The sequence below is a fragment of the Drosophila tropicalis genome, unplaced genomic scaffold (assembly GCF_018151085.1).
Source record: "Drosophila tropicalis isolate 14030-0801.00 unplaced genomic scaffold, ASM1815108v1 contig_859, whole genome shotgun sequence".
Taxonomy (NCBI): domain Eukaryota; kingdom Metazoa; phylum Arthropoda; class Insecta; order Diptera; family Drosophilidae; genus Drosophila; species Drosophila tropicalis.
In genome coordinates, this window is record NW_027173353.1 from 5,793,611 (window position 1) to 5,806,334 (window position 12,724).

A 12,724-nucleotide genomic window follows, 5' to 3' on the forward strand; every position below is an offset into this window, starting at 1 on the left:
AAACGAGCTGAATGAGTTTTGTTTGTTTTCGGTTTTTACATTGGCAAAATGTCGGTGTGTGTGTATGTGTGCGGGTAAGTGCTAGAGTTGATTTTCCAGTAGTTTTTCCAATGTAAATAAAATATTTATAAGAAAAAAGATGCATGCATGTTTGTATATTTTGTTTTTGCTTACCAAATCAAAGACTTGCCATTGTTAATGATTTTAAATGCAAGATTGCAACTCTGTGTGATCTCCGAACCCTTTTCTTTTGATGTTGGCAATGCTGCCATTTGTTAATTAACGCTAATGAGTGGCAAATCATTGCTAAGTCAAGTCAAAGACAATTGCTGGGCATTTATGCGCCATTTATGTTGCTGTATTGCTGGAATTCTTTTTCATCCATTCATCCACCATCGTCTTGATCATTTTATCAATTAATTCAACACGTCTGTCTCTCTCTCTCTTTCTCTTTCTCTCTGATACACAAGACAAGCATCTTGATACAATTTGTAACTAAATGGTAAGCAAGAGGTTGAACGATTGAAGGGGGTTTGGGTTTTATCTATTCATCTTATGTTTGCCGCCTTAAACTCGTCTTTTCTACTTCTTGTGGTATTTATCTAATTATCATTTTGTTGGCTTAATAATTATTGCTAATGCGTCCGTTTGTACCACTGTCTCTCTGACTGTTTCTAGTTGACTAGTGGAAAGTTGCAAAGTTGTTGTTTATGTAAAAAAAAACCTTGTTTTATTTTCTGTTAAATTTAAATTATTGCAATTTGCTAAACTCGGCTTAGTTTGGTTTGGTTCGGTCTGGTCGAAACGATTACATGTACATATTATCTTGGGGGACAAAGTCGACAGTGTCAGGCGTCTGACCGTTAATTATTACAATTTGAAAGTTTCGCTCTTTAATTGTTGCTGGCTTTTAGTTGCTGTTAGCGTTATCTGTGTATGTGTTGTGTCGTTGCATTTTATATGCAAATTAGCAATGGCCAACAAAGTGTTCAACATCTGTATGCTTATAGTGATTAGCCGCGTGCCGTGGCCTGATATGCTTTGGCGTGCCTGCTCTTTGAAGTCTTTTGAACACATATATATACAAAACAAAAACAACGTTGACATAAGAAAAATGTGCATATCATGATCAGAAGTGACATGTGTGAATGTGTAAGTGAGTTGAATGAAGATGATCATGATCATAGATTGGATCATTGAATCCAATCTTGGTAATTCATACGATTCAAACCAATGCAAACAGATTAGCCGTGACTTGAGTGAAAGAAAATTTAACAATTCAATTCATTGAGATTCGTGAAAGCTTTCAACAGTGATCTCTTATGATAGCTTTTACTATTTTACGTCTATTTTGAACTAGATTATAACGAGAAAGTGTTAACAAAATTAAAGAACTAAGAACAGTCAAACTTTATAGTTCATTTAAAGCAAATTACTTAAGATACTTGTAAAAAAAAAGTAATCACATTGAGCTTAAATAGGTTTACACTTTTATGTCTAAGCTAGTTTTGAACTCAAACGCTTAAGCGTACTTTAGACAAGTTAATACTATTCACCAAGCTATTCCTTTCTGTTTCTTTTATTTGTATATTGGTTGAAATTCCTTAGATCATATTTGCACCATACAATAAATGCAGCTCCATTCTCTTCGCTTCTCTTTGATTTTGTTTGTGATGCATTTTTTTAAAGGTCAGCTGCAAGCAAATCGAATCGATCCATTCATTTTTCATCATCCATCAAATTGTTCATACGAAACCCATGTCTTGTGCCTGTCATTTAAGCCTTAATAATTATGATAGATAGCAACGCCTACCTATCCACCCATAGATTCTATGTAAAGGCTTGATTCTCTTTCTCTAAAATAAAGCATTTGCTTCTTGAAACTTTTCTAGCTTTCGAAATCGTGTCGCAGCTATACACAAATTAATAATTAACAAGCTCGATTACAAGAAAATAATACTTAATAATTATTAATTAGTAGGAGGGAATGAAAAGCGTAGCAAAACGATCAAAAAATACCGGGTCACCATGGAGTAGACCAAAAGACAATAGGCAGAAAAGAAAAAAAAAACAACGAAACAAAGTCGTAGGCCGACAACAACTCGCCTGAGTTGAGTTAAGTTGTTGGGTATGAGGATGAGAATGACGATGTGAATGTGCGGCTTGATGACTACGGCAAAAGAAGATTGACCCGCATACCAGCGTGGGGGACACTCAGACAACCAGAAAGACAGACAGTCAGTCAGTCAGTCAAGTCAGTTGCACAATTAGATAAAGCATCTTACATCTTATGGATGATGCACTTTGATGAATGTTAATTGAACTCAAAATTGTACTTAGGAAATGTTTAAGAGTTTCTCTCTGCTTCATCCTTAACGGATGCTGTAACTGGCTCAGCATTCTTTTCTACAGAAACACCTGCCCACCTTTTCGCCATCTCAGCAGTCATTGTTATTGTCTTTTAGAGTCTAGTTTAATGAATTTTAAATTATGCATACTTACATTTGACACGACGATCAATTAATATGCATTTTTATGCCTATGTCTTTTATCTTTGCAGCTAATGAAATTGGACACCTTTGAAACTACTTGACTTGTGATGGCCACCTAGCCCCAAATATCAGTGTGTGTGGGTGTCGTCAAGCCGAAAGCAATATCAATTTCGAAATCAAATTTATATATATACATACATATATTGATGATAATGCTGTTGTTTTAAAGAGTCGCAACAGCCGCAGAAGCCGCGTTGGCGTTATTGCCATGTGAGGTAGTTCGTACAAACCGGCCAAATCGATCATCATCATCATCAAGGGAACAAGAAAACGTCTCTAGACAACATTTCGATTGACCAGTCTATACACAAGTGACGACACAAGGAACCATTCAAAGAAATGGAGGCAGCTACCACTGATCAGGATGTTGTTGGAAGCATGGAAGATCTAATGTCAACATCAGCAACCTCATCCACCAATGGTGGCGACACAAATGGTTGTGGCAGGAAAACGGTGAGTAGCCAAACAACTGTACCCTATAATAATTAATCCATATTGGAACACATTTGTTTGTCGAGTTCAGCTATATCCAAGCACTCAGTGAGGCGTGCACAAATGTATATGCATGTAACTAAGTTTTTTGCTTTTCCTTTGAAACGAAAAAAGAAAGAAAAAACCTAAAAAGAAAACACCTAAGAGGTTTCCAAGTGCTTTGACCCACCCACTATGACCAGACTTATGGCAAAACAGGCGACAGTAGAAAAGAAAAGAGAAGTCAAGCGAAGCGTGTGCATGGCAATCGCACTTCATGGGCAAACACTTCCGTCAACAAAATGCAGGGCAACTTATGAAATCATAGGCGTCTACGGGAGAGGGGATTCTGTTCAATAGAAAAAATTAAACATTTTCATTTGAAAACCCTTTATTTTTCCATGTTATACTTTAACTCTTTATTTTTTGCTGTGTACGTCAATGCCCAACATACATAAGTTGCTGGGCGAAAAGCACTTGAAGCAAAGTTTAAACTGTTCTTTGTGAACTTTTCCAATATATTTACAGCCTTGCCAAATCAAAAGACTTGAACTCTGCTTTAATTTCTGTAAAGACTTTAGAAAGACTCTTCAGGCTGACATAAATGTTAGCTCGATTTCACAAAAGTCTAAAGTGCCCCCAAGGTTCGTTTTTGGGCTTAAATTGCCATATAAGTCCTTTCATGTTATGATGCGAATACATATATTCAATATATATGCAATTAAAGGCAGTTCAAGGCAACAGAAGCAGTAGCAACAGCTGCCAGCTTATAAAAATTGCGAGACATAAAGTAAATACTTAATAGGATTTTACAGAAATGAGAGAAACAACAAATTGAGTTGATGAACTCTGCCCACACTCGGACACTCAGACTTTCCAGTCAAGAGGCCGCCGCACCCTGGACACCCTGTTTGTCAGTCAGTCAGTCAGCCAGTCAATTCAGTGGCTGGCTTTCAGTGTAACTTCAATTTAATGCAATTGAAACAATTTATGCTAATTATATTATTTTCTTTCTTGTGCTTACAATTAATTACAGTCCATAACATCACCCGATCCCACATCGTATGTGGCAAAGGCTCGTGTCACACGTCCCACACCGCCGCCGCCATCCAAGAATCCCATGCAATTTGTGCAGATCAAACCATGCAATTTATATCAAACCGCACAGCAGCAGCTCAAAAAGGCCGAAGAGGTCAAGAAATTGAAGGAGGTGAAGAAAGAAGAGCCCGAGGAGTGGCAGAATGTGAGTAAAATTTACGCGCAACTCGAACAAATCATTAACCTAACCCAACCAAAATCGTGACAAAATTTCTCAAAACATTAATTTGACATTTTTTCGCATACGAAAAGTGAAAAAAAAAACACAAAATACTCGAAAAGAAAAACTACAAATTTATCGCTAGATAAATGATTTGGGCTTTGGGGCTTGTTATGGTCACCGACGACGCCGCCGCCGCTCCAGTTTCCTATGCACGTTGCGCCCGATGTGGCTAAAAGATATTGCATAATCTACTACTATTACATTTTCGTTGATAGTTTTTTGTTTTTGTTTTGTACTCTCTTTTTTTTTTTTTGTTAACTTTACACAATTTGCGTTACATGCAAATTTGTTGCCATAACCTCAAACTGACTATTTTTGTTTTTTGCCTTTGAGACGTGACTGTACTTACCTCCTTTCATTCATTAACATTTGTTGCCTAATCAGCTGCTGATCAGTTTGTATAGCACACACATCGATTTGAATTTTTATTTTGCTGTTCCCAGACATTTTGTGAAATGGAAAAGAAATCTATTAAAATGCCCATGGCGTATGCCTTCCGAAACGATGGGAAAGGAAGTCAAAAGTGAGAAATGTGCCCCGTTTTAATGGGCGACAAAATGTTGTTTAATGTTGTGTTTGTTTTATTTACCAAACAAATCACAATGCTGTGCGAAAATCGCGAAATGAAAGTCTCCTCAATATATGCCATAAACAATTTCCGGGAAACTAAAAGAGAATCTTTCTTTTTTTTTTTTTGTTGGTAACAAAAGAACCTCTCATACCAACATGAGTCTTTGGCTGATTAAACACGCTTGTGAATGAATGAATGAAACAAAATGTGATATACCATGCTTCCGTAATAGATAGATCTATGCAACTATTCATTGAAAGTTTATCTCTTCCATAAGAGATCATCCGAATTGAATTGATGTGCAAAAAGCTTATCAGACTGAATGAGTCACTCAGTGATAAAGCAAAGAAGATTCATTCAACGATTAGTTTTTGTTTCTAAAATATTTCAAAAATGTTTTATACTTTGAACTTATCTCAGTTGTTCAAAAATTCATTGAAAATTCATTCAGATTTTCTCTGCGTCCAATTCTAGTATTCTTTTGCTCACTTCCATCAGTTTTTACCTAGCCAGAATCGTAAAATAATTGGATCTCAATATATAGATATGGCTTTTCAAAGTTAGACCATTTGAAAGTTGGTGTTGCCTCATTTTGCTTTCTAAGCTCTGTAATATAATTTATTACAAAATAGCTTAAAGAACATTGTACTTTTATATGACAATGAAGTGCATTAAAAAACCATAAAAAATGTTAACACCAAATGGAATATTTTCACAAGAAATTTTAAGGAATTTCTTACAAAGTAAATTTGTGTATGTGACTTTGTTATTGAGGGTATTAAAAGTGACAGGTTGAAATACCATTACATTTATTTATATTATAGATAAAAATGAATCTATAATAAACAATTTCATGCCGCATTCACATTTCACCTTTGTGTCACGTCGTCGTCGTCGTTGTCGTTGTCGCTTTCCGTTTGGTGTAAGCCAAGCAAAACTTTTTAATTGTCCAGTCGAAAATGGGGAATGAAACAACAAATAAAGAGCCGTCAACTTTTGCCTCGACAATAACCGAAAATAGTATAATACCATACAATGTTGTGTTGAGAGATATTGCCTTTATTTATTTTCTATATGTATGACTAACTTTCGCTACTTTTTTCTTCTTTCACTATCTTTGGAATAAACAACAACAGAACCTTGACAATTGGAAATCATCACGGCGAAAACGTGTCGAGCACATCATTGATCGTGCCGTGGAAACGAAAAAGCTCGAATTGGAGGAGCATGATCGCATGCGACGAAAATCGAAAACATTTACCGAAATGATGGAGGAGAGGCAAGTAGTGCAATTAAATTGGGAAGAAAACTATAACTAAAACTCCTTTTTTTTTTTTTTTTGGTATTCTCTACAGGGCTGAACGTGGCGGGTCGCGTGGTCGAAACAAATTGGCATCGTTGGCTGTCTACAATGAGGATGAGGCGAATGATTTTAGTGATTTGGGCATCGGTACCAGCAGTGCCAGTGGCAAGAGCAGTCTATCCGAGGACTATGACAACAATAGTGTTATGGTGAGTACCGAACTAGAGGATCATCTTAGAAAAGGGGGGACAACTGAGGATTCTGTGGCGATCTCGTGGCATTATCAAATGCCATTAGGCTCCGGTTTAGCTCCAACTTTATTGGCTGCTGTCAAAACATTTATAAACAATTACACACAAATTAACAATTAAATCTAATTCATCAACAATTTTGTTTTGCTGGCTCTGCATGTTTCTCTTTCAATTGTTGATGATGATGCCTTGGAAAGTGTTTGCCAGCGACGCGGGCTAATAAACACAAATTGTTTATTAATCAAATGTGTGTTCACTGAGCGCAATCAGCAATAATGAAAAATAAAAACATAAAATAAAAGAAATAATAATTTTCCACTTCTGCGATTGCAATTGGAAGTGGAAGTGGAAAGATTGAGCAATTAGACGCGCTTGTCACCAGCTCATAAAAATGTTTTCAAATACTACAAAAAAAATGTTTGGTTATTTATGTCGGTTCATGACATTTTCTGTGAAATGGAGCACGAGGGGCACGGGGTTCTTGCAAGAGATCAACAAGTAAAGCATTAAAATAGAAGAATAACCGAGAAGGGGGCGAAGATGAGATTTGTAGAATGCGTAGTAAAATTTGAGAATTCGTGGGTCGCAGACATTTCGGTTGATCGTAAAAAGGAAGAGAACTTTCTATTCTATTCATTTCATGGTATTCACTTTACTAATTCCATTTCAATTTCCATTTTTAGAGTGATCATGCTGCCGAGTTAGACAAGGCCATTGGAGCTGCTGGTTCTGCTGCTGCTACAGCTGCGTCTGCCATCGCCAAAACCAAGTCCTCCAGCATTGAGGAGCAACAGAATCACATTAATCGTAATGGAAATGCTGCAGGCGCCCCTTCATCAAATGGTGACTCATCTAAGGCTGCGGCCGCTAGGGAATACATCTCATCACCGGGCTATGACACAGCATCGAGCACGGCGCCAGCTAGTTCCCCAGATCCCTGTGAATATACCTATGAGGGAGCCATTCAGGACTACAAGCAACGCGTTCAGCGTGCCAGTAGCAATAATGGCACTAGCAATGGCAATACTAAGCCAAATAGCACCTCGAATGGCGACTCTGGAGAGCCTATTGCCTATCCTACACGCCGAGGCTCGAAGATCGAAGATCGTCTTAGTGGTTTTGAAGTGACATCGCCGAGTGATACCCAGGAGGGTGTGGAAAAGCAGCCAAAAGTCGATGTTCCCAAGGTGGATATATCGAAGCGCAAAGAGATTTTCGAGCAGGCTAACTCACAGGTCGGAGCAGCTGCGCCTGCTCCTGCTCCCAAGCTAGTTTTACGTGATCGTCTGACCAATGGCAATAATCAAGGATCAGGAGTTGCAGAGCAGCCACCGCCATCGGCGAAGCAGGAAGTGAAACGTCTGTCGGGCGATATTACCAGCATTCGAGATCGCATGCAAAGCTTGGAGCAACAGCGAAATGCCTTCAATTCAAGTAAAAGTGTAGATGTGCCAGTGCCGCCGCTGAAGCAACGTTTGAATAGTCTCCAGCATGCCGTAACCAAAGAGGAGCAGCAAAAGAAACCACCGCTGGTTGCTCTAATTGATGCACGTCAGCTAGAGATTATGAGAGGCGAAGAGGAGCGTATGCGTCAACGGCAGCAACAGCAGCAGCAGCAAACACAAAAGATAGCCACGCCTACTCCAACTTTAAATGCGGCACCACCGCCAGCTGTGATCATAGACGAGCCACCAACTATAAGTGGCAACAACGATGACAGCGGCATCCAAGAGGATAACCAAGAAGATGTCCAGCAGCAGCAACAACAACTGAATGCAGCCATTGCCGCCTTGGCCCTAGAGGAACGGCAACTGGAGGAAGCTGCCAATGCAGTGAATCAAATCGAAGCCGAATTCGATGAGCTAACCGATTTGAATCCATCGCCGTTGCCCAAGCCAACGGCTTCAGCCAAACCGTCTTCAGTAGCTGCTCCTTCTCCAGGAGCACCAGTTCCTCCACCATCTACAGCTACAGCTTCGGCACCGGCTCCTCCCTTACGGGACATGGAATTTAGTGTAAGTTCTACTAACAATTTTATCGAATCCGCTAGGCTAAGTCCTCGTGATGTTGATGTAGTTCCACCCACTGCAGCTTCTAAGGTGTCGGTATCCAAGGTGTCCCCGCCTGGCCCTTCAAATCCCTACCCCCTACCCCATCCCAATTCCAATCCCTACTCTCCTGGCAATTGTAACTTGCGTAGAAAGCCCTCAAATGAGATGATACATCATCGAAATTTATTAAAAATGTATAATGAGACTTTTCAAAATGACGAAGAGTTGAAAGAAGAGACCAATGATGACCCAGCTATGTCGCCTAGCGGCCAATTTAGTCAGGTCTATGACTTTACGAAACTATCGAATCCACCACCACCACCAGCAGCAGTTGCACCACCCACCACTGTGGCTGCTGCGCCACCCACTCAAATACCACGTCCTTTGGGCAAACCACCCATGTCACCCAAGGCTGTAAGACAGCCATTTCAACCCATTGTGGCCTCTTCTCCCACAACGCCTCAACAATTTAGCATTAATGGTCGCGTGGAGATATTTAACTCACGACAATTGGACAAACCTCGCACTCCACCAGCACCGCCCAAGCGTACTGTGGTGAGAGTAGTGGAGCCTCCCACTCCTTCTCCACCATCCCCTCAGCCACCAACTGAGGTGGTTATATGTGCTCCTCCTGTGACAATTGTCAATCCAGAAGAGCTACCCAAACCGAATACAGTAAAGCAATTGTCCAATTGCTTTAGTCACACAGGCAATGAAGCAAACTCCTCCCAAGCACCGTCACCAGCACCACCCTCACCTAGACCTCTGCCCAGAAGTCGTATACCTCAGATAACACCACCGGCTTCACCCAAACCACTAAAACGTGAATTTCATAAGGAACTTCCTCTGCTCTCTCAGGATGTGGTAGATCGCAGTTCGCAGTGTGACGATTATGCCCCAATCGTGGGTCAAACCAAGGCCATTGTGCATAGTCCACCTGCTAGAAAAACTCCGAATTTCTTACCTCTCAATACAAACGATCCCTTGGCCCCCAACGATACCCTTCAAGTTCATCCCATTTCACCATCCGAGATGCCTTCCCTCAAATTGTGTCCACCCAATGAGTCAAGCCTATTTAAATTGGCCAACTCGAGACCCACATCACCCACACAAGTGGATATAGCTTTATGTCAACAGTTTCTAGAGCAAGAAGCGCCCAAAAATCTAGAAATATCCCCAGAAGATCATCAGCGCCTTGAAGAGTCGGCCATTCAAGAAATGCCCTGTGATAAAATTGATGTGGCCAAGTCACCTCTGCCCAAAGCCACGGGCTATCAGAGTATCAGTAATGATTTAATCAAGAAATGTGATGGTGGTAGGCTGGAGCAAGAGCCAATAGAGGACTTAGTGCCACCGCCCAGTCAAGAGGACATAGCTCTCTGTGCGGGCTTACTTGATTGCTTGGCACCCGCTCAGGAACCAATTTGCGACAGCATCGATGTTAGAAAAGCCCCCCATACCAGCCACAGGCTTTAAGGATGTCACTGAAGATGAGGTCAGACGCTGCGATAAAATCATTGGGTCGAAACCAAATAGCCCGCCGATCGGCGATGCTCGTGCAGCTCATTCGAAAGCCTTGATGGAAACGTGCGAGCAAATTATAGCCGAAGAGCGTTTAGCCAGCAGTCAAATGATGAAATCCTCATTGCCCACACCAACGGCTTCCACTTCAACAGTGGCTCCATCCACGCCGGTGGCAGGACGCAAATCCAAGATACCCATACCGAAGGCATGTTGTATATCAGCATCGGGAACAGATTCCATAAGTCGTACAGGCTATGGTCCAGCCAATGCTGAACACGATGATGATCCATCTTCATTGATAGCCCGCACACATTTGGTGCAAACAGAAATTAAAGTCACAACTCCAGCAACGCCACCGGCAACAGTTAACGCACCACCAGCAACGCCTGCACCAGGAGCAGCAACAGCACCACCCCCACCACCACCCAACAAAGAGAAGAAAACGAAAAATATATTCGATTTTCTGCGACGCAATTTCGGGCATCATGAGGAAAAAGATTCCACCACAAACAGTGAGCATCATCATCCCACACTGAATGAGACACTAGAACCGAAGGTCGTATTGACCAGTACACGCAGCGGTGTGGATGTCCTCGTCAATGCCAATGACTTGAAAAAACGAAGCTGACAAAGAGATTATACAAGTGGATAACTCCAAATTCTATGTAGCCAGCAACGAGGCAACAGAACCGCCGCCATTGCCAAAGACTCCGGCTCCGGTGAACATTGAAATCCGCAAGACCATAAGAACCGATGAAATTCTTGAGCCAAATACCACTGAGGAGGCTCTGACACAAGAGATTAGCGATATGCTAGATGATGAGATCAATAAATTGGAGGAGGTTGAACGTCAGTTAGTTAGAAACTAAAAGAAAATCTCTCTCTACATCACAAATTAGACGAAGGCCAGAAGGATTCGTCTACAAATCTCCGAATTCAGATTTATTTTTGTTTTATCGAATTTATTTTTTATGTTGGTTATTATTTTTATATATTTTTCTATTATCGTTTTGTTATGGGCAGCTACGTAAGCTACAGTTTCTTATTTTTTTTTCTTCTATTATTTCTATCTCGCTCTCTCTCTTTAAATATTATGTATTATTATAATTATAAAAGTTTCTTCCTTCTACTAAAAACTCGAAAAACATTTTATGTAAAAATATGGAAATTTTGATTTATGTAAACCAGAAATTAGAATGTCAAACATATGTTTTATATACCTTTATATATATATATATAGAAATTATAAACCTATATCATATCTACTTATAAACAAAAGAAACAAAAACTCAAAATATTCGTGCTGAAAATCTAATACACAAAAAAATTTTAAAAAACGAAATGGCCTCACAAAGAGCATACCAAATAAAGAGTATAAAAGAATATAAGATATGAAATGCGTTGGAATGAAATCATAAAATCATGTGGAATTACTACACCAATATATAGACTAAATAGATACATATTTTTGTTTGTGCTATTTTATTAAAATAAATTTTAACGAACAAAAACAACTCTCTCTCTTATGAGCTTTCGCTGACGTCTCGTCTCGTCTTTACCTGGAACGACTAAAGGTTAAGGGAAAGCTTTTTATTTCCTATGCAACAGAAAAGCAAAAACATAAAAAACTTGCCAACTTTGCCGCTAGAGAACGCTACCGCACTCGATATCATTCATCTCCGCTTTCATTCATCCAGCCATCCATTCATTGATCCATACATCCTTCAACGATTTCCATTTTGTATCCTTTTCTATTCCTGGTTGAGGTTTCTAAATTAGACTTAAGGCTATTAAACTATTTTTGTAAATATCTCTCTTTCTATATATCTGTAATCTATCTATGTATCATATAATTATTATCTGTATTTCATGGCGTAACGAAAATATTTAAATTTAATTCATTAAACTCTATTGAAATGCAGTTACATAGTTTACATGCTTACTGCCAGCAAAAGCTATTGCAAGTTTACAATTTCCGAGGTAAGCGGTAAAGAGTTGATTGGTTGCTTTTTTGTCTCTTTTTCTAGTCTCTGTTCTATTCTCTTTGGTCATTTTGTTTGTTTCTCCTGTTCTTATGATTGTTTTTTGTGTTATTCCTCATTTGCATGTTGCATTGCTTCTTTTGTTTCGTTATTCGTTTTGTTTTTTTGCCAAATGCCAAATGTCAGAACCCCTAATGAGGTTTCAGTTCAACAAATGCATTGCATACTTTAAGGCGCTCACCTCTTCAAACGTTCACCCACTCTCTGAATCTCTCTGTCGCACTGTTTCTCTTTATATCATTTTTATGTGCCATTCTGCGCCTTATCTAAGCTGCAATTTGTTGACCGTTTAGTCGTCTCTGTTCGTTCATCGTATCTGGTTCACACGGGGAACCATCATCATCTATATACATATACATACCCAGAAAGGTGTCCCCACTATCTTTATGACGTTCGTCTCCGGCATTTTTTCTGCTTATCGAAATTTAGTCAATAATAATCAGGCCAACTAAATTCGCAACGGGTATTTTTTTTTTTCTGTCCAACCAACCAATCGATTGATTGATACACAGTGAAGCCAGTTTGCAAAAACAATTTGATCGTAGCGCAATAGGTAAGCGGACACGCCAAATTCCTAGAAACACCGTAAAGACCAACCACAATCTCTCACATTTCTATGTACTTCATAAATCAATTAA

General features: G+C 39.6%; 1 protein-coding gene across 13 annotated transcripts in view; it reads left to right on the forward strand.

Moving 5' to 3' along the window:
• Nucleotides 1-12,724, forward strand: part of smash (smallish) — a 62,986-nt gene that overhangs the window by 45,103 nt on the left and 5,159 nt on the right. For 9 of the 13 annotated variants that reach the window (XR_011033329.1, XR_011033330.1, XM_068297556.1 and 6 more), the window contains 5 exons: nt 2,561-3,005; nt 4,060-4,266; nt 6,052-6,194; nt 6,271-6,427; nt 7,153-8,484. Coding sequence is in view for 9 of the 13 variants with exons in the window: in XM_068297556.1 (XP_068153657.1) it covers nt 2,892-3,005; nt 4,060-4,266; nt 6,052-6,194; nt 6,271-6,427; nt 7,153-8,484 (1,953 nt within the window). In the remaining 4 variants the exon portion in view is untranslated. Of the gene's footprint in view, nt 1-2,560; nt 3,006-4,059; nt 4,267-6,051; nt 6,195-6,270; nt 6,428-7,152; nt 8,485-11,280; nt 11,619-11,966; nt 12,025-12,369; nt 12,640-12,724 lie in introns of those variants that run through there. The other 4 variants (XM_068297568.1, XM_068297564.1, XM_068297566.1 and 1 more) reach the window with 4 other exon arrangements.